A 17,049-nucleotide genomic window follows, 5' to 3' on the forward strand; every position below is an offset into this window, starting at 1 on the left:
AGGGGTGGCAAAGGTTCCCCAGATATATAATTTAGACATATCGAAGCTGACTGCTCCCTTCCACCCACTCCCCAGCCTTGTGCAAGGTGGAGGCTGCAAGGTGTGTGAGAGCTGATGGATCTGAGGATGAAGTCAGGATCCCTGAGACAAGCACTCTCCCCACCCAGCTGAGCAGGATGAGCAGCCATGCAAAGGGGAAAGCACTGCAACAACATTGATGGAAGACACTGCATGCTGGCATGGAAGGTGGCACACTTTTATTTCTCAACATGACCCAGCCAAAGGTCAGATGTTCCCAGCCTGCTCAGCCCTCGCTTTCCCTCACAGACCCCAAGAGCTCCCTGAAAGCCAGGGGGATGCTGTGGCTCCCCGCAGCCTGCTGCGAGGGCACTGCAGGCCGCGCCATGCCTGTCCTAGTGCGGCCACGGCGCCGGCGGTGGCTGCTGGCAAGCAGGGTGTACAGGAAGGGGTTGACACAGCTGTTGCCATAGGCCAGGCAGGTGACACCGAAGTTGAGGTAGGCCTGGGCGGTGGGGCCGATGCCCAGCCCCTCTCCCTGGTACAGCCCGGCCAGCTGCCAGGCCCAGAAGGGGAGGAAGCAGGCCCAGTAGGTCACCACGATGGCAGAGATCCTGCAGAGGAGCCGCCGCGCCGGGGCCCGGCCGGGCAGCGGCAACCCCAGCCCCCAGGCCGAGGAGCGGTACGCCCGGGCCAGGCGGGCGTAGACGATGCCCAGCACGGCGCCGGGTGCCAGGACGCTGGTGCTGAACAGCACGGTCAGGTAGAGCCGGAAAGCCGATGGCGTCCAGGTGGGGACGCAGATGCGCTTGCGGGGGCCGTCCTCCTCCCGCAGCCGAGTCATCGCCATCATGGGGGCCGTGAGCAGGAGCGAGAGGAGCCAGAGGATGGCGCTGGCCAGCCTGCGGCAGGCACTGCTGGCCCGCCGGGCCCGCAGGGGCTGGGCCACCGCCCAGTACCTCTCCAGGCTCATGGCGGTCAGGATGAAAATGCTGGCGTGCATGGTGAGGAGGTCCAGGCTGAGCAAAAGCCTGCAACCCACATCCCCAAAGAACCAGTCGTGGGTGAAATAGGTGCAAACCACAAAGGGGATGGTGGAGAGGTACAGGAGGTCAGCCAGGGCAAGGTTGATCATGTAGACCCCCAAGGAGCCTGCTGAGCAGCCTGCCACCCTGCCAGAGGCCACTGCCACTGTGTAGATGTTCCCCACCATCCCAGTGAGGCACATGACCAGCAGCACTGCACCCAGCGGCCCTGTGACCAGGCTGTCCCCTCCTAGGTCATTGCTGTCATCACCCCCACCACTGCTTTCTTCCAAGAAACTGCCACCCTTGGGATCCTCTCTAGGACTTGGGCTGATGAGAGAAGTGTTGTAAGACATCTTTGGGTAAGTTAAGCAAGAGCAAATCAAGCTCTCAGAGACCTGTTCCTTCCTCCTGCCTTCCACCCTTGCTGTACTGGACACGACTATCCTTAACAGCAAAGCAGCCAAGGGAAGAATGGGGAGAGTTCATCAGACACAGACAGGGTGCTCCAGAGAAGTCTATTCCTCACCTCCAGCTGCCCAGTTCATTTTGCTGATGTTGTCCATCACAAGCTCTGTCCGGTTGTTTTCCTTAACCATGGAAGAGCCAAGAAAGGGACACTGCCTTTTCCTTCAAGACCAATATAAGCAAGGTAACCTCTGCCAGCCAGGAGGAAAGGTCTCTTTTCTTTGCTAGCTTTGTTGCTTCTCCAGAGTGTGCTGGGCCCGCAGAAACAGTGGATGAACAAGTAGATTTCTGCTCCTAAGTCTGTCAGCTCAACTCAGACAGACTTTGGAGAGGTGGGCCCTGCCTCGCTGAGCCAACCCCCTGAGAGCTACCTTGACCACTGCATGGAGGAATGTGCCTGACTCACAGCTTCACACACTGGTGTGAATACAGTTCCAAATTTATACTGGGCTTTTAGCCCCTAGCTGAGGAGCCCCACTGGCTCCCTCCTCTTTCTGGCAGACATGCTTTCTTCCCCCATATCTTCCTTTATCCTGCTCCGTCTTCCTTCTTGTTCTTATTTCCCTTTCTTTATCCCATTTCTCCTTGTACAGTTGTCCTCATTTGGGACGAGACCACTGAGAGACAAGACTCCATAATATGGCAGGGAGGGTGGAAAGCATCATGCTGTGGCTTTAGAAGGAAAACAGGGGCCAGCCCTGGAAGTGCAATAGGCAGGGAGCAGCCACACAGCTCTCCCCAGCCAAGCCAGACTGAAAGAACCTGTCCCACACTCCCTCCCAAGCACATCAGGGCCCTTTGAGGTTTGGGTGTTCTGGATATAGTCCCCAGTTTGCAAGCAGGCCCACCACCTCTCACATTGTCTGTCCTGGCCCTTTTCCACCTTTGCCCACAGGTCAGCAGCAAGCTCCTAGAAACACAAAGGACTGGATATTTTAGACTCCGTTTTTCCTTCCTCTCCACAAAGACCATCCTCCTCCTCTGAGCTTTCCCCCTCCTCCCCTCGCAGCCCCGGGAAGCTGCCCCGGGGCAGAGCAGGGAGCAGCAGCCCATTGCTTGGCACCACCGCCTTCTAGCGAGGCACCAGCACATGACACCCGCGCCCAAAGCTACCCGGCCCTCTCCTCACTGACAGCTGAGCCTCCTCGTCTCAAGGAAGACACGGTGGGACAGAATTTGCTAAGCAGAGAAAGATGTGCCATAGCTTCATAGTGGCTGAGTCAAATGCCTCTGCTCATATTCAGCAGTGGTAATTCAGCAGCAAACAGGAGGAAGAGGGGGCATCCCATCAGTACTCCCCTCACTGTGCAATGACCTTTGGTTTTCAGGAAAATCACGCTCCAAACTAGGAGAGATGAGCACAATGCAGTGAAAATATACTTTTAGGTGGATATTTCCATTGCACCATGGTAGTAGGGTGAGAGATGCTTCTACTCATCCAGAAAGTTGATGCTCCCAACAGATTGTGGTGGTCTTGGCATAGAGTGGGGTCCCCAGAGAAGCAGAGGAGCACCATGAGTCTGCCCATTTGGCTCTGATGGGAACAACCACAGTTCACATGCCCCAGGAAATACAATGAACAGCTATGGCTTTTTGTTTGATCGTCTGTACTTTTTTCCAAGAAACAACCTCATACCTCAGCAGTTAACATGTCAGCTAATTTAAGACGTTAAAATAAATTACAATGATATTTTTAAATTATTTCTTTAGGAGCTAATTAAAATACTGGTTGTCTCATTGATTCCATTTAGCTCCCCTTAACACACGAGATACCTTCTCTCACACTGCCTGATAAAACTGCAAACACATCAGATACTACAGCCACCAGCAGAACTCAGCTACTCCTCCCAGCATGTGTAGCACAGCTCTCCCAAGAGAGCTTCAAGAGATGAGCTTTAAGACATGAATCATGGGTTGATTTTGTGTTTTAGGCTAACTCTTACTAAGAGAACATGAACATACAGATATGTATGTGTGATGGGCAAGATAAACATATGCAATGTGCAGGTCAGAATGAAAGTGCCAGGCCTTTGACATACAGGGAACGAGGAAGAAGAGATCCATGTATTACCATATTCAGCATCAACCCTAGGCTCTAGTAGAGACAGCAGACTCTGAACTCTATACACTTTATCAGCTCCTCTGCAAGACCCAGCCCCTCTCCATTGGTCTGATAGAGACTCAAGTTGGGCAGCTGATCTTCAGTGGCATGAAAATCCCTCACAGTATCTTCCCTAGGGCAGTATTCCACCTCCATCACTTTTTGTTATGTGTGTGCATGCACATTATCCACATACACAAATGTATATCCACATTATTTATCCACATACCCAAATGTATATCCACATTATTTTTGATATGATCTCTTAATCTTCTCTGAAGCATTTGGTGGAAGATCTGCACACAAATGTCATCTGAAGAAGCTTTCAAACCCATACATGGCAGAAGGAAACAAGCCTCACATCTGGCTGTTTCGGTTACATTTTTAAGTGACCTTTCTCAACCACTGCACTAACTGGTCAAATATCTAGATGTTTGACATCTCTGTCACCCACAGATATGGTATTTCTTGTAAAGGAACAGGCTCTTTTAGTCCAGCAGTCCCTGTAACCCGCTGTGGTGCCTGGCTCCAGCCAGGCAGCTCTTTTATTGCATCAGGTGGGTGCCTGTCTGCAGTTTCATGCAGGAGTGATGCTGGGTCTCACGTCCAACATAGTAAGTGCCAAAGTTTTCAAGGCCTGACTGACAGGCAAGACCTGTCAGCATCCAGCCACATAACAGCAATTTAACAGGGACAGGTTGTACTGAGGATTCAGACACACAAAATCTTGCACTTGAAAAGAAGCAGCTTAATCAGGCCCTCAAAATAAAGTGGATATCCTATGGGGGCAAAAGTGCTTCAAAGGGTGCTCCAAGAGCACTGTGTTTCTCTGATGTCAATCTCCTCTCCTGTCCTGACAGCCACCCAATAGGACCAGGCAGAGTTGAGTCATAGTGAGATTCCTGCATGGCTTCCTAGGATTTAAACTTGAAGTAGGCTTCAACTGAAGAGAAGAGAAGAGAAGAGAAGAGAAGAGAAGAGAAGAGAAGAGAAGAGAAGAGAAGAGAAGAGAAGAGAAGAGAAGAGAAGAGAAGAGAAGAGAAGAGAAGAGAAGAGAAGAGAAGAGAAGAGAAGAGGTGGTGCATTAGGGAAATACCCTGAATGGGAGTAGCAGGAGGGGAAGGAAACAGCATCCAGGCACTTACTTGCATATTCTTGTGGTGTCATGGCCTGGTTGATGACACTAGTGAAGGCTCTGACCCACTCCAGCTGGTCAGTCTCTGTCTCGCAGGTGAAGAGGTATTCCCGGTCAGGGGTGACAATGGTGATGCCGTAGTGCCAAGAGAAGTTGCCCTGTGTCCCCGAAGGCAATCCCTTCTGGACACTGTATCCATTCTCTCCACTGCCCACAAACACCTCACCCTTAGCAAAGGCATCCTGCACATCAGGAGGGAAAGACAGTGATTTATGGAATCCCAGAAGAATAAGAGAACAATTACAGGACACCTAAGGACAAGAGGACAGTGTGTGAGGATCAGGAATGTAGCAGCAAAAGGTTTTGGAGGTGGTCAGGGGTTCAGAAGAGCAGTGAGCCTGTGCTCAAAGGCAGTAGTGAAAAGGAAAACATAAGGCCATGAATCTCAAGAGGTCTGAGAGGGCAGCTGCTGCTCTCATCTCTCTGTGTCACCCTCCCATCGCCACCTTTACACTGCTGCCCTCCCTGCTCCCATTGTTTGCAGGCAGTGAAAAAACACAGAAAGCATGTGATGAACTAAAAGGGGTGAAAAGGGGAAGACCTGGAGTCCATTCACAGCAGCTGGGAAACCAGCAAGCCGCGCTCACTGCAGAGCACAGGCTCTGTGCGCACTCTGACCCTGCCCCCAGCACCGCTGCCCTCAGCTGCCGGCGGTCCATCGCCCTCTCACCAGAGGATCCTTGAAGTACATGAGCCTGCGGTGATCCAGCGTGAACCAGCGCTTCTTAAAGGCCTCTCTCTGCTGTGAAGGGAAGAGGCGACATGTGTGAGGGGACAGTGCCCTCTGCTGCGAGCAGTGCGAATGGATACCCAAACTCATCCCAACCGCGTGAAGCAAGCCCCTGCCGTCAGCAACCTCCTCCTCGCCCTTTCTGAGCCGAGAGCCGGGTCAGTATCGGGTGATTCACTCCCAGCTGCTGTCCCCAACTCCTGAACTTCGATGAAGGAGCCCAGAGTTGAGACAGGAGAAATCTGGACACTAAATACCTGTAAGGTCACGCACACACAGACCCATGCAGAGAGATCTGTTGCTCTGGGAGAAAAAAGGGACTCTGGCTTCATCTACTTTCATATATGTCCTTCCCCTTCCTTTCATTCTCCCCTCCCTTGGTGCCCACACACTTTTCCCACGGGTGTCTAAAGAGTCAGGGGGGAATGAGGAAACAGCAGGAGAAAAACATTGAAGTAGGGAAAGCCAGTGGTGCTCTGGCAGGCCCCTGTTTGATTTTTTCTACCATAGCAGCTCACCTTGGGACCAGTCTTCTCCATGTATCCCTCCTTCAAGAAGTTTCTGGTCAGACGATTTTTGATCTGACAAAATGGCAAGAGTATCATTCACTTAGCTGTGCCTCTCCACTATTCATTTCCCTCCCCCACCCTTCTATTCCCCCAAATTCAGTCACCTTCTAAATTTATATTTTCCAAACTGCCTAGCTAGGCATCACTTCTGCCTCCAAAACAGCAGAGAGCAGCTATTTTCTGACCACCACAGGCCCTTTTAAAAACACCTTCTCATCCCTCTGTCTTTACCCTGCAGTTTCCACTTCCATACCTGGGGTTATAACAGTAACTAACGAGCTCTTTTATCATGCAAGCAGCGGGAGGCTCAGGAGGAGCTCCAGTGCTGCCTTACCTCATTATCGCTGGCAATGGGAAATGCCACCTTCAGGTAATGGAACTGCACTGAGCGGATGGCATTGAACCAGTCCACTACCTCCTGAGGGTAGAACAGGACAGAAAGCTTAGCCAGAGCAACAGAGGGGCATCTAAACTCACCCAGCTGCACCCAGCCCTGAGTTAGCTACAAGCACACTCAGCTCTCCCTCTGCAGCATCTCCCTCACATGCACACAGCCAGCACGGCTGCCCCATTCCCCACATGCACAGGCAGCACATCTTCTGTAGAACTCCTCCCACACAAACCAACTCAGCCAGTGCTCCTGCCCTGCTCCCTGCAGCAAAACTCTCTCACAGATACACAAACACGCAGCCAGAACCCCCACCCTATTACCTACAGCAACTCACACTCACACACCCCATCCTACCCATGCTTCATACTATTTAATATCAGCAGCTGCTCAAAGCACCTCAATGGCTTTGCAGGGTTTGATGCTAAAACCAAATACCTTTCCACTTTCATGGTAGACAAATATATTCCGGGTCTTATTGTCTTTGAGATAGGTGATCTGCAGGCCATTGGGGTTCCCAATCTTCTCTGGCTGGAATGTAGCATTGATTACATCTATTTTAACGTTGATTTTGGGTTCTTTGGCCTGAAAACAGAATGGCATTGACCATGCATGAGCAATCCTAGAAGGAAAGAGATCTGAGCCACTAATTACCTGGGGTAAGGCAGGGTCAGAGGCCTGACCAGGTGGAGAACCTTGTACTTGGCATTTTTAAACCTTCTGAGGTTCATATCAGCCCACTTCTGGAGCTTGTCCAGGTTTCTCTGGATGGCATGTCCTGCTTCTCCCTACCCTGAGCCATTCCCACCCTTGTGACAGCATTTTAGCTCTTGCCCCACTCATTTCAGAAATATGAATGAGCAGAAAAACCTAAACCTCCTCAAAACCAACCTGAGAAAAGGTTTTTGCCAACTTGGCTCACAGTGGGGTGAGAGGTTGGTTACAGGAATGGTGCAGGATTACACATCCAGGCAAATGGGTAGGAGTGAAATAGAAGATCAGTCTTTTTCTCAGTAGTGAGGGAAGCACAAAGGGAGAGCATGAGGAAAAGTCACTCTGACAGTAGGAAGGGGACCCTTCTCCTTAGTGACATGTTTTGTTCTCATCTCTGAGCTGGGATGAACAAAGCAACCTCAGAAACATGCATAGGAAGTCAGAACATCTCTGTGACCCCACTGCTACGGGTGGAGCACACACTGAGGTGGGAGTTGACCACCATACTCACATCCTGCTTGGTGAAATACTTCAGACATCCCTCTCTCTCAGACAAGAGGAACTTGCGGGGTAGGAACTGCCCGTTGTCTCGGCCTCGCTTCCAAAGGATGCCTTCCTTCACCCCTTGGAGCAGAAAAGGCACTTGTAGTAGCATTCCCCACAGGCACTGTAGGCACCAGAGAGCTGCATGCAGCCTGGGGCCCAGCCACCCCTCTGGGACAAAGAACATGATGGGCTCTTGCTGAGAGTAAACACTTGAGATGTTTCACCTCTGACTTACAACTAAAGATGCTGTGTTCTCATGTTTGCAGTGCAGATAAGCGCTCACCAAAAGACATTCCCAGATACTTCCCACCTCCTAGTACTGCTCCTACTACTACCTCTGACAGTGTGACAGCTGTCTCCTGTGAACACTAGAGTCCTGGCCCATGCAGACTCTGGTGTGGGACCAGAACTCTTCCCACTTGACTCTGCAGGCTCTTGAGCTCCAGTGCCCTTTGTCACAGTGCCGATTCAAGGACAACTGACCGGGTTATAGGGGGTGTCATGCAGCAGGACAGATATTCCTTATTGCAGGTATCTGTCTCCAACAAGACAACAAATGTCTTTGAAAAATGCCACCTGGTAACACCAGGCTTCTAAGCTACCTGTGGCAGTGCCAGCCTATGTTGTCCACAATTTAACACCCCCAAAACGAAGCCCTGTAATGACCACTTGGGTTCTCAGGAGTACCTGTGGGATTTGCAACACTGACACCTCATGGCACTCAGAAGTTGCTAGCAAAGACAACAGGCAGGATGTTATGATGCTGTGTTCTGCTCTTACCATCAGAATATGGCAGCTGTTTTCCCAGCTCAGTAAATTCTTTGCGTTCATATTTGGCCCGTATCCACTGTTCTCTCAGCACTCTATGGAGAGAGGGGACAGGTAGCTCAGAAACAAACTAGAGGAATTAGAGGAACAGAGAATTGCCCTTCCCCCTTTCCTTCTGCATGCAGCAACTTACTGGCAGTCATGGTAGGTTGGCTGGTAATAGTAAATAGGGATGTGAGCTTCATATATGCCTTTAGTCACAGCATTCCCATGCTTGGCCAGAAACTGCAGAGGTAGACAGAGAGTAAGTGCCTTGCCTTTGATGCACACTCATGTTGGACCTTTTCTTTCCTGACCCACTACAGAGTCAGATGCATATCAAACTCTAATGGAGCATTCTCTTTCCCCTCCATTGCAACATTCCAGCAGTCTGGCAGCAGGAAGGTGGGTCTCAAAGGTCTCATCTACTCTCAGACATTACAGTGATTGCACCTGAATCAACAGAGTGCCATAAATGTCACTTCCATAAGGCTGGGTGCTCACACATTCAGTGGATTTGCTGCCATGCCCCACATCTCCTGGAGAGCTTGACAACAGCTCTGCAATGGCATCTGGAAGGACATTCCAACCTCTTCCAAAGAGCAACAAGACACAGATTATTCTCTTTGGATCTCCAGAAAATATTTTCAGTCTCCTGAAAATTAGTGAGTTGAGGGGGCTGTAACGGGAAAAAGTCAAGTTCTCATAAGAACCATTTATCTCAAGAGATTGTATTATATCTGGAAACTTTTCTTGGAGAATGGAGTTGCCCAAGATTTTCCCCTTGGACTGCTGAAATCAAGAGGAGACATTGAGGCTGGATGACCTTGGCAAGTGGAAAACAAGTAATCTGAAGCAACAAAGACCCTAAGCCTTAGTATGAAACATTGCAAGAGCTCTGCATTTGCCATAAAGTAACAGGACATGCAGAAACACATAAGGCAAGTGTGTCCTCCCTCTCCCAGTGGGTTGTGGGGAGTTATCCCTGATTTTCATGCGTAGAAAAGAGACTGATTAAACCAGATTACATTCCAACTCTGTGAGGTCAAAGGACGAATTTTGCCAGGACACTGAGTGTATAGCCTAGTCCACACCACCTGCCCTACCCATGGGGATAAAGATCTCACCTGCACCTGAGCATCATCCCAGTAGTCCATCTTCAGGGATTTGACTTTGCTGATGCTAGGGATGTTGCGGTGAATTCCTGAACAGCTGAGGCATATAAAGACACCCAAAGTAGAGGATGCCCAGTCAGGATCTGAGAATATGGAAAAGGGTATAACTAGAAGTGGTGAATATCCCTGGGATATATGCCTCACCTGAGAATGTAGTCCTGAGAAACAGGGAGCTGATGACCACAGTTTCATCTGAGCTGAGTAATTAATGCCCAAGGCACGGATGCCAGTCAGAAAAAACACAGCTATTGGTCCCTCACTCCCTGTTCCAATCACTTTGACTGAATTTTTAATGACCCGTATCTTGAAAAACCCCAAAGTGCTCTGTGAACTCCCTTTGTGTAAAGGATCACCCAGAGGAAAATGAAACCACCTCTGGGAAAAGACCCCAGGAGTTGTTCAGCGCATCACAGCAACCCCCTAACAGTGTTTAGTTCAGAAAGTGGAAAACAACCTTGAATCTAAAACTCTCCTGGAATAATTAAAAAGGGCAAAATTGTACTAATTTGCCCAGTCTTAATCTGGCTTGGCTAGTACACTCCTTTTGGAGGTATATGATGGGTGGTTTTAGCAGCACTTGTAGGACCTCAAACTGGGTACCCTTCTGAGAGGGCAAGCCCTTCAGTAAATGAAATTTCCCAGGCAGCTGTGGCAGGTTGTCAGTTCAGAGCTGAGTCATGGCGGAGACAATGCCCTCCTGAATCATGCCTTCTTTCTGGAGAAGTTAAGATTTCACTGCAAGCTTTCCTGTCAGGTCCTGACTGGGCATGACCTTGGTTTGCATTTGCGATCTGACATGACTACAACCCACGGTGCTGCAGCCATGGAGCCCCTGCTAATCTGGCACCCCCACACCCCTGTCCTTCCCACCAGTGCTATGGCAGCATCTTCTCCCTCCTCCCTTGCCAACCCACCTGAAGGGAGAGGAAATGAATACCCAGAGCGATGCCTCCCCTTTCTCTCCAGCCCAGGCTCCTGTGCAGTCCAGATAGCCAGCACTAAGTGGCTGCTAGAGATCAGCCCCAGCTCCCTGCTTCCAACTTCTACTGCAGCATCCTTCGGGGACTCACCTGGCTTCCCGCAGTCCGCACACAAAGAGTTCTCTGCTCTTTTCCACACTTCCTTCAGGGCCTTCATGCTCTGCTCGTTCCCTGCAGCCATCGCCTCAGAATGGTATCCCTCCAGGCAGGGCAGGACAGGGCCAGGAGGGCAGCTACCTGCACCTTATGCACCTGCAGGCCAAGCCACTGCGTTACCCAGGCGAGAAGGAGCCACCAGAGAGACAAGCTCTGGCAGCCAGAGAGAAAAGAGGAAGGCAAAGAAGCCTAAGGTTAAGGTAAATGGGAAGGGAACAGAGGCCTGTCGGTGCACCTGAGCCGGCTGAGCACAGGCGGAGGCAGAGGCTGGAGGCTGAAGTGCACCCAGACTGTGCGTGAGGCACAGGCGGAGCAGGAGACCTGCCCCATGGGCGTGGAGGGAAGTGCAGCAACTAACCACAGAACTGGTTTTTCCACATTTCTGCTGGTGAAAGGACAGACCAGGAAAAGAGCGAAAGCAGCAAGCAAGCTGATAAAGGAAAGCTGGCTGTGGACAAGTGACTGCCAGGCTGTGACAGGACTACTGTCAGGACTCGTCATGCTCTGTGGGCTGAGGGGGCTGGCTTTGGTTGCCCCCACAACACTTCAGAAGCTTCCACCTAAGTCAGCCGGCCACCACACAGGCATTACACCCATTTTTAAGGAGAGAACAGGGGAGCAATAAAGGTTCAGGAGCTCAGCCAATGTCACTCTAAGCCATCAGAACATGGCAGTCTTTCTTGATGCCCCCACCAACTCATGCCAGTACCTCTCTCCACCACTACACAAATCATGGCTCTCCAGCCAGACGCTGCGACTTGGACACAGCATCAGAGCCAAGACCCATCTCCATAGCTGCCCTCCCCAGATTAGAGGAGCAGCACATGCACTGCTAACACCAAGAAATGACAATAGCTTGAAATGTACACAGAGCTCTATTCAAGAATGCTCAGTTGAAGAACTGCAGATGTTAATTATTCGGAAGAGTGGCATTTATTTAAGAGATATAGATGCAAAACACTCTGGAGTGCCAGAACGAATCTGGGGCTACACTGTGAGAGCGGGTGCTACGCTGCCATGTTCTGGCTTAGAGCGGCCTCACAAGGCAGCGCCACAGAATCTTTTGCTAGGAGGCAGCTGAAGAGGAACACAGCCGGCGGCTCCCACAGGCCTCCGCCCGGGATCAGGCGCACGCAGGCCCCGGCGCTGGGCGCTGGGTGCTGGGCGCCGGGCGCTGGGCGCTGGGTCCCGCCCGGGCCGGGGGCGGCGGGCAGAGCTCCGGCTTTCCGGCGGAAGGGGCGGGCGGCAGCAGCCGCGGCAGCAGCAGCGTGGGGCCGCCATGGGCCGCAAGAAGAACAAGAAGGGCCCGGGCAGCCGCGAGAGGCGGCTGGTGGTGACTTTCGATGAGGAGCGGCGGAGGTGAGGCCGGGCGGGCCCCGGGGCGGGGAGGGAAGGGAAGGCGGCCCCGGTCGCTGAAAGCCGGGCGGTTCTGTGCTGTCGGCGGCAGGGAGTACCTGACCGGCTTCCACAAGCGGAAGGTGGAGCGGAGGAAGGCGGCGCTGGAGGAGATCAAACGGAAGCTGAAGGAAGAGGAGAGGAAAATTAAGGAGGAGGTGAGGGAAGGGTCTCGTGTCCCCCCTCGCAGGCGGGCAGTGAGCGGGGCAGGAGGGGCGGGCAGAGGCGCCCCATGACCTGTTTCCCTTCCTCAGCGGCACCAGGAGTACCTGAAGATGCTGAGCGAGAGGGAGGAGGCGCTCGGTACGTGCTGGGCCCTCGGTGGGGAGGGCGGTGGGCGCCCGTGGGCCGGCAGCCTTGAGTGGGTGTTGCGGGGTGGGGCAGGGACGCTCGCACACTGTCCCACAACAACAGCTGCTCGGTCCTGTCGTGTTCCCCAGACAAGCTGGGCAGAAATCTGAGCGGTGACCCTGCAGCCCTCTGTCCTGACAATCATGGGGGTCCTACAGAAAGGGAGGAGCAGGAGAACATCTCCAAGGTGTCACCAGGGCCCCTCAGGGGGGAGAAGCAGCTTGCCCTCCAGGCTTGCAGTGCCAGGGCCCTCTGCCCTTTATCCCTGCATGCCAAGGCCAGGTGTCACCCCAGCCCAGCATGGTGCATCAGGAACAAGTGAGTTTATCCCGTGAAAAGTTGGGCACTTTGCAGTGCAGGATTTCTTGTGTTCCCAGAGGAGGCTGATGAACTGGAGCACTTGGTGACATCGCGGACAGAGTCTGTGAACATAGACCACCCAAACCACATCGTAACAGTGACCACCATCAGCGACCTGGACCTCTCGGGGGCACGCCAGCTGGGACTGAGCAGCCCCCTGGTAAAGACATTTGCCTCCTCTCTGTATCACCTGTACACTCTCCTGGGGCTGGTGAGGTAGGGCTGGTGGTCCCTGAGTATGTCCAAGGCCTTGCAGCTGGCTGGGAACAGGGATGAAAAGGGGAACTCGTAACTTTTCTATTTTTCCACAATTTAAACTGGACCTCTAAGGAGAAGGAAATGTTCTGTATGAATAGCTCACTCCACACCTCTCTGGAACCCTTTGCTAGTCCCGACTGACCCTGGTTAAATGAAAGTCTTACTGGACTGGATTGCAACAGTGTAATACTTTAAAGGCTGATACAAGACAAGCAGCAAGATTTCAGACATTACCAAATGGTCTATCCTTGACCTCTTTTCTGTGTCCCGGTCAGAAATATTACTGTTAGCATGAAGAGGCATTTTTCTCTCCATAATCTCGTGCTTGGACCACAAATAAGGAAACCATTCAGTTCTGTTTGTGGTCACTTTTATTCTCAAGATACATAGTAACTAAGAGCTTGTATTTCTTTCATAGAGACTCTCGGGTGTTGGTTGTACTTATATTTGTAAGGTCATCTAATCTGAAAGTCCACTCAGGGACATCTTGGTAGTAATTTAAGCAAAAGCCAAGACCTTTGGTCCATTCAAGTTTAAACTTCAATCGCATGGCTGTTAAGGTCATGCTGAAGATTTGGATCTTGGGGTGGATTACTGTAGAACATCTCTCGTTGTGGGACTGCAATAGGAAACCGTGACACTTGGACAGTGAGGGGTATGCAGAATTAAGAAATCTTCATCTGTGACTAGTTAGTTCACAACACAGGATGAAACCAAGAAGGCAGTAGAAACACCAGAATCACAAAAGTGCTTTATTTTTAAGGGAAAAACTGATGGATCTGAAGAAGAGAAAGAGGAAGAGGTGGAGAACAAGCCTGTGAGAACAATGCCCAAGAAGTCCAGAAACCCCTTCCTGTCTGAAAAGTACGTACAGGTTCCCTCAGGCCTTCCCTGCTGGGCCCTGGGAGCCGCTGGGAGTGCTGGGTTCCGGGGCGCGCGTGTGGCCGCCGGCGGGTGCGGTGCTGCGGGGCCGGGGCCGGCAGGCGGCGCTGGCGGAGCGCGGCCCGCCCGCCCCGGGGGCGGCGGGAGGAGCGGCCGGCAGCGCGATGGGCGCCGTGCTCACCTCTCACCCGCGCCCCCACCGTGCCGCATTCCGCAGCGTGCTCAGCTTCCCTCTGGGGCTGAAGGTCAGAGGCTCCTGAAGCTGAAACTAAGGCGTTCTCTACATTTTTCAGTATCCAGGTGTTACAGCTGCTTTGAGGGTGTGGAGAGTTGCTTTACTCTGTGGGGTCTGGGCAGCACGATGCTCACATTAGTTTTCGTTGTCGCTGCGCACAGAGACTTGCAGGTTTCCTTCCAGCTTAGAATCTCCCTGGGTCTTGCTTTGTCTGGCGTCCATTCCTGCTGGGCCACACAGAGCTCTCCAGCTATTGTTGTGGTGTTGCCTTCCTTCTGCAAACTTTGGTCCCCAAACCCTTTTCTCTTTCTGCCCTGCACAGAATCTCTTCTCTTACTGCAACGCTGCACATGCACAGCCAGAAGAAGACAAAAAGAAAGAGATCCCAACGTGGGCAAGGCCCACGTAAGAAAATACAGAAGTCCAGCACAGGGCGAACCACCAAGACTCAGCGTCGGAGGCTGACTGGCAAAATGGGCCGTGACCAGGATTAACAGAGAAAGAGAAACTAATGTTCAGACCACCAGCTGGGACAGTGCTCCACATCTGGCCTGCTGCTCTTTGGGACCCTGTCATTGTGGGCAAGCACCTTGTTTACATGGCATTCTGACTAGCCATTAACCCAGGCCAGTTCAGCCTTTCTGTAGCCTCCTGAGCACTGGCCAGGGTCACTAGACACTCTGCCCATTTATTTTTGGAGTGATCTCCAGCTAAGTGTCTAGGTACCACAAAATCTCTTAAAAACTTCTGCTGAAGGTCATGTTCTCTACTTCTGTCCTTGGCCTCCCCTTTCAAAGCTGATACTTGGCTTTATCACAGAAGGGGATTTGGGGCAGACTGCAACAGGCACATCATTGTCAGGGCAATTTGAGAGACTTGGGAGAGCTCTGCTTGCACTCCTGCATCAGTGCCCTGGCATTTCTCCGGTGCAGTAAATCCTTTTTCCATGGAGACATGGTGTCATCTTGTCTCCTGTGTTTCTTCACCACACAACACAGTGCCACACCTGAATGCAGGGGTACTTTTTGATTGGTACATGTGCCAGGTGAAATTGGGTAACTTTGTGAATAAATTTGAAGTCGTTTTGCTAAGAAAAAAAAAATCTGTGACTTATTTGAAGCATAAGAGGAGCTGTGCTAACGCCAGTACCAACTGGAAAGAGGGGGAGGTAATTCTTGGTGTTTAAAGGATATTGAAACCCACTGGTGCTTGGAAAATGGAATAGCTAGGAGCTATTTCTGTGGCAAGGCAGAGCCAGCTAGAGCAGGAATGGCTCATTCCATTGTCTGCTGAATGTGCTGATCCTGACTGCGATAACTCAGGGGAGTATGAAATGCCCTAATGCCCTTGCTGTGTGTGTGTGGCCCTCTCCGGGTGGGAGTGGCACACAAGGCTGCCCTTGTCCTTTACCTCAGGGTTGTTGCAGTTATTAGCAGCTAATTGCCTTTCTTCTTAGGACCTCAGTGTATGTTTTTTACTGTGGTTGCCCTCAGCAGGGGAAGAAAAAAAAATGGTTGGGATTTAGGAATATCCGGGGCAAAACTCTGAGTGAATCCTCTGAGGAGGAGAGTGAGCCCAGGCAGTATGCTGGCCTCTGTCCTGGAGTATCCTGGAGTATTCTGCCTCTGTCAGCCAAGCTTCCTCCCATGCCATGTGTGCGCTGAAAAGGAAATGACAAAGAAAGAAAAGGCCGATGTGTCCAAAACCCACACCAGAAAAATTTGCAACCCAGCAATGGGCAAGTAAATAGATTCCTCATGCCAGAAATGGGAGGGAAAAGAGTAAAGCAGTGCCTGAGGCTGCATGGAGGAACATCAGAACAATGCTGACGGCCACCAGCTGCTAAAGTGGATGGCAGCAGCCTGATGTGTCTCTCCATCCTTTCCTGGAGGGTGTGCACACAGAGCTGCTCTCCAGAGTGTGAAGGGGGAGGGTTTGATTTCAGCACTGACAGCAGCAGCACAATTTCTGCTAGAGGGAGGCTTCTTGAGGGAACCAGGCAGCACACCACACACGTGGTAAGGAATGGGGCTCCCTTGCACTTCCCTTTCCCTTCTGAAGAAGGTAATTGCTGGGGAAATGGACACTCTTATCACTGGTGCCTTGTATGCTTGGATTCTGGGTACCACCCGGGGCTGAGTTCTTGGGCACTAACACAGAACAACTCAGTCACATTATTAAGGTGTGTGTGTGGTTTTCTTGCCTCACCTTTTAACACTGCCTCAAAGACCACTCCAGAAAGGTAATGGGATTTAATGGGTGAGCTTACCTATCCATCTGTCTCACCTGGGGTTCTTGGGTGTTACAGAGCTGCAAAAACACAACTCGGGCAAGGCCAAAAGTGTTATGCTGAACTGGATCTCAGCCAAAGTATCCAAGAGGTTCCGTGTGTGGAGCATAAATTATTTCTTGTTCTGGTTTGGGAGTTACATGCTCTAGAGCATTCTGTGCTTGGTGGGTTTGAGAGAGATGAAGGAGAGGAGAGGGAAGTTCTGTTTGGAGACGGGTATCACACTACGGGGACTGCAGCTCAAAGCTGGAGGACAGGGTGACATCCTTGTCTGGATCTACAGCAGCTTTCCCTTTTCTCCAGGACATAGTGCCTTGTGGAGTGACTGTGGACAGAAGGTGACCTGTGTGCTTCCTCACCCGAGGAGTTTGCTCTGGAGCTGGGATGGCCACTGTAAAAGAAATGT

General features: G+C 51.6%; 3 protein-coding genes across 3 annotated transcripts; 1 reads left to right on the plus strand and 2 right to left on the minus strand.

The window, feature by feature from the left end:
- Positions 1–304: 304 nt before the first annotated feature.
- LOC131558037 (urotensin-2 receptor-like) lies at positions 305–1,883 on the minus strand. The gene has a single exon (XM_058805593.1). The coding sequence runs from the start codon at positions 1,397–1,399 to the stop codon at positions 305–307; it is 1,095 nt and encodes a 364-aa protein (XP_058661576.1). The 5' UTR covers positions 1,400–1,883.
- A 780-nt stretch (positions 1,884–2,663) lies between these two features.
- Positions 2,664–11,060, minus strand: LOC131557879 (arf-GAP with dual PH domain-containing protein 1-like). Its single transcript, XM_058805355.1, has 11 exons — positions 10,807–11,060; positions 9,689–9,819; positions 8,716–8,807; positions 8,535–8,617; positions 7,720–7,832; positions 6,933–7,079; positions 6,441–6,524; positions 6,056–6,118; positions 5,478–5,549; positions 4,758–4,989; positions 2,664–4,555 (listed from the first exon to the last, which is right to left on the minus strand). The coding sequence occupies exons 1-11, from the start codon at positions 10,895–10,897 to the stop codon at positions 4,527–4,529; spliced, it is 1,137 nt and encodes a 378-aa protein (XP_058661338.1). The 5' UTR covers positions 10,898–11,060; the 3' UTR covers positions 2,664–4,526.
- A 1,059-nt stretch (positions 11,061–12,119) lies between these two features.
- On the plus strand, positions 12,120–15,446 carry NOL12 (nucleolar protein 12). The gene is made up of 6 exons (XM_058805526.1): positions 12,120–12,231; positions 12,320–12,425; positions 12,522–12,570; positions 12,996–13,138; positions 14,000–14,100; positions 14,676–15,446. The coding sequence occupies exons 1-6, from the start codon at positions 12,152–12,154 to the stop codon at positions 14,845–14,847; spliced, it is 651 nt and encodes a 216-aa protein (XP_058661509.1). The 5' UTR covers positions 12,120–12,151; the 3' UTR covers positions 14,848–15,446.
- Positions 15,447–17,049: the final 1,603 nt, after the last annotated feature.

This window comes from Ammospiza caudacuta, chromosome 5 (genome assembly GCF_027887145.1).
Source record: "Ammospiza caudacuta isolate bAmmCau1 chromosome 5, bAmmCau1.pri, whole genome shotgun sequence".
NCBI lineage: Eukaryota > Metazoa > Chordata > Aves > Passeriformes > Passerellidae > Ammospiza > Ammospiza caudacuta.

Excerpts from the sequence above, each read along its gene's own strand:
- LOC131558037 (XM_058805593.1), bottom strand. The coding sequence starts at position 1,399 with ATGTCTTACAACACTTCTCTCATCAGCCCAAGTCCTAGAGAGGATCCC.
- LOC131557879 (XM_058805355.1), bottom strand. The coding sequence starts at position 10,897 with ATGGCTGCAGGGAACGAGCAGAGCATGAAGGCCCTGAAGGAAGTGTGG. Across the intron at positions 8,618-8,715 it reads CCAACCTACCATGACTGCCA|AGTGCTGAGAGAACAGTGGA; the intron begins GTAAGTTGCTGC and ends CTCTCTCCATAG. Across the intron at positions 6,119-6,440 it reads CCATTGCCAGCGATAATGAG|ATCAAAAATCGTCTGACCAG; the intron begins GTAAGGCAGCAC and ends CCATTTTGTCAG.
- NOL12 (XM_058805526.1), top strand. The coding sequence starts at position 12,152 with ATGGGCCGCAAGAAGAACAAGAAGGGCCCGGGCAGCCGCGAGAGGCGG. Across the intron at positions 12,426-12,521 it reads AGAGGAAAATTAAGGAGGAG|CGGCACCAGGAGTACCTGAA; the intron begins GTGAGGGAAGGG and ends TCCCTTCCTCAG. Across the intron at positions 14,101-14,675 it reads AACCCCTTCCTGTCTGAAAA|AATCTCTTCTCTTACTGCAA; the intron begins GTACGTACAGGT and ends TGCCCTGCACAG.